Source organism: Dermacentor variabilis, chromosome 3 (assembly GCF_050947875.1).
Source record: "Dermacentor variabilis isolate Ectoservices chromosome 3, ASM5094787v1, whole genome shotgun sequence".
Lineage (NCBI taxonomy): Eukaryota > Metazoa > Arthropoda > Arachnida > Ixodida > Ixodidae > Dermacentor > Dermacentor variabilis.
In genome coordinates this window covers 156,016,094-156,018,752 of record NC_134570.1, presented here as the reverse complement: position 1 = coordinate 156,018,752, position 2,659 = coordinate 156,016,094, and the positions used below count along the sequence as shown (strand labels likewise).

The 2,659-nt window shown below is 48.0% G+C and overlaps 1 protein-coding gene across 1 annotated transcript; it reads right to left on the bottom strand.

Annotated features, from left to right (window-relative positions):
* Positions 1-609: 609 nt before the first annotated feature.
* On the bottom strand, positions 610-1,593 carry LOC142574834 (sulfotransferase 2A1-like). Its single transcript, XM_075683839.1, has one exon. It carries the CDS (start codon positions 1,591-1,593, stop codon positions 610-612), a length of 984 nt encoding a protein of 327 aa, XP_075539954.1.
* Positions 1,594-2,659: the final 1,066 nt, after the last annotated feature.

Sequence of the window (2,659 nt, the reverse complement as noted above, 5' to 3'; positions counted from 1 at the left end):
GAACCGCAGGTGACGTCATCTTTACATCATGGCACGTCAGATGAGCACCCATATAATCCGAATAAGACTCTAATCAGACGCCAAGTCATCGAGTTTATTACTAAAATTACTGCAGAGTAAGCCGACACTGCGATCGTTGAGGCACCATGCAAATCATAGGTAGTGCTTAGATTTTTGTTTTGGTATGGCTTCGTTGAGAAAGTGAACTACAGCAGCAGATGAAAACGGCGGCACCGTGAAGTGGTCGCTCTTATTTTACAAGAACACCCTTCATAGAAACGCTGTTATTGTCTCTGGCCTGGATTCCCTGATGCAGGAGATGCGATACCAACTTAGACCCTGAGGACATCTTTTTTACCGATCTTGCTCCCGTTGTGTTGGGGGATCAGCTCTTCTAGATCTCATTCTTCACTTTTACCGACCTTGCGCTTGGTCTGTGTGGAATGTTGCGGCGGCGAGATTTACGCGAAGCTTGTTTGCCTAGCGCTGATCAGGCCGGCCAAGTGGACGCTTCCAGGAGAAGAATCGGAGTAGAATAAAGACGTTTACACACCTACAACCGTCCATTTCCCGCTCTCCGCGTTTGAAAGAGAAGATTTGAATTTGTGACTATGGTACGAAAAAGGGCTGGTACTCCGAAGAGCCGCGGCATAACGTGATCGCTTCCTTTCGAATGTCTTCCCACAACTCAATAAAAGATGCGTTGTCCTCTTCCTCCTGTATTTTCTTCTCCAAACGGGCAAGCAAGTCAGGCTTGAAGTATTCTTTCCAGCCTCCAACTTTGGCTTCTTTTACCAACGCGAATTTTGTTTTGTCTCCACTGTAACCTTCCTTGCTCGTCGCATTGATCTTAACAAAGAAATCGTTCCATTCCGGTGTCTCATTTTCTGTGAGATTAAACACGATGATTTTCCTCATGTGTTCTGGTTTGGACCACTGAACGATATTTTCTAGCATTTGCGGGTTTTCCAGCAGAGCCCTCTCGTATTTGCCGCCGAGAAAGCGAGCCAATCTCAAAACTGTGCCGCTAATATCCTCCTTGATCTCTTCGTAAGTCACGAAGAACAAGTTTGGTTTGTCCCTCATCGCGTACGCTGACGTCACGTGGTCAAAGTAGCTTCCGTAGCCCAAGTCTCCCTCGATGAAGGGTTCGAAGAACTCTTCGAATGTGCCGTCCTGGAACTTGTAGCAGCTGAGGTCTGTCATCATGCGAAAAAGCGAGAGGCAGACATCCCATGGGTTTCGAGCGATGTATATGTACTTGGCCTCATTGTTCATAGTCTCTCGGCTGAGTGGATGGTGCGTCATGAACAATCTCACGGGTAGAGGCGACTCCCAGCCATCAGTCTCCATATACCCGATTGCCCGGAAGTTGCGGGTGAACTCGCCGTAAGAGCTGATGTGTTTTCCTCCGTTGAGGATTAATTGCGTTATGTGCTCAACCCAATGGGATCCACTTTTGGGATAGGTGCACTGCACGACGTCACCCTTGGCAGCGCGGAAAGAGAGGCTTTTACGAAATATTGCTGGATCGACGAGTGCGCACCTCGGCACACCGTCGATGACTGGACGGTAGGGTCTGCGACCTGGCATGGCGGCGATCTCCCAGGCCAAGCGTGTCTTTTCTGGAAAAAGAAAAGAAACGGGTTGGTTTATTATAGGTACAAGAAATGCAACTTCTGCGCGCAAGAGTGGGCAGGTTAATTTTAACGAGGACATGCCATGTCCAGGATTCAGGGCATACGGCATATGACCTCCACGGCAGTGCACAAGCGTTCTTGAATGAGCGCAGTTTAAAAATATATATTTAAAGATATCGGACGTTCATGAAGAAGTTTCCGCTGACTGCATCGAGAGGGTAGTCCCATTTAAGAATATGTGCATTTGTGACACTTAGTCGAAATATTCGTGGTGCGTTAAACCAGTGTTTAGGTCGGGGATGGGCGGTGGAGTCACACGACAGGAACCAATTGTTTGGCACCCTCCCGGCAGAGGGCACGTTGATTTGGAGAAGTTCCAAATTTAATCTTTAAAGCGGTTTCCTACAGCCGACGTTGAAACGGTAATGTTAGAGGGAGTGTTATGTAGTCTGTTTGCACGCGCAGGTTTTTGAGAAGCAGCCGGGACGGAGATAGAGTGATTATGCGAGTGCGCGTCTTGAGCGCGTGCGTGTGTATGGTTGTATTCGCGTGTTTGTGCCTCTGTATTTGGATTTGCATGCGTGCGAGTGCGCGTATGCGTGCGTGCATGGGTGCGTGTGCTTGCGTGCTTGCGGTCCATGCGTGGGCGCGTTTGAATGTGTGCCTGGGCGAAAGAATGTGTGCGTGTTTGTGTGCGCATAAATGTCTGTACGTGCGTATTGTATCTGTGTGTATGTGCGTGCGCATTGTGTGTGTGAGGCTGTATTGGTATATGTGTGCATTTCTTTCCTTACACCTACCCTGAGAGAGAAATTGTATATAGAGTGAAAACCCATATTTAAATCCACGATACCGCAAATAATGTCACTGCACTTAAAACATTGTGTCTTTCTGAAAGCGAAACCCACGCAAATGAAGAATACGCATAGGCGTAAAGATCACTGTCTGAGATTTCGTCAGGAAGGTGCAATCACCATCGGCATTGGCTAGGCGTTTATTTTCGTTATGGTCCTTCTGCA

What these genes read in the sequence shown, in the direction of transcription:
- LOC142574834 (XM_075683839.1), bottom strand. Translation starts at nt 1,593, where the DNA reads ATGCCAGGTCGCAGACCCTACCGTCCAGTCATCGACGGTGTGCCGAGG.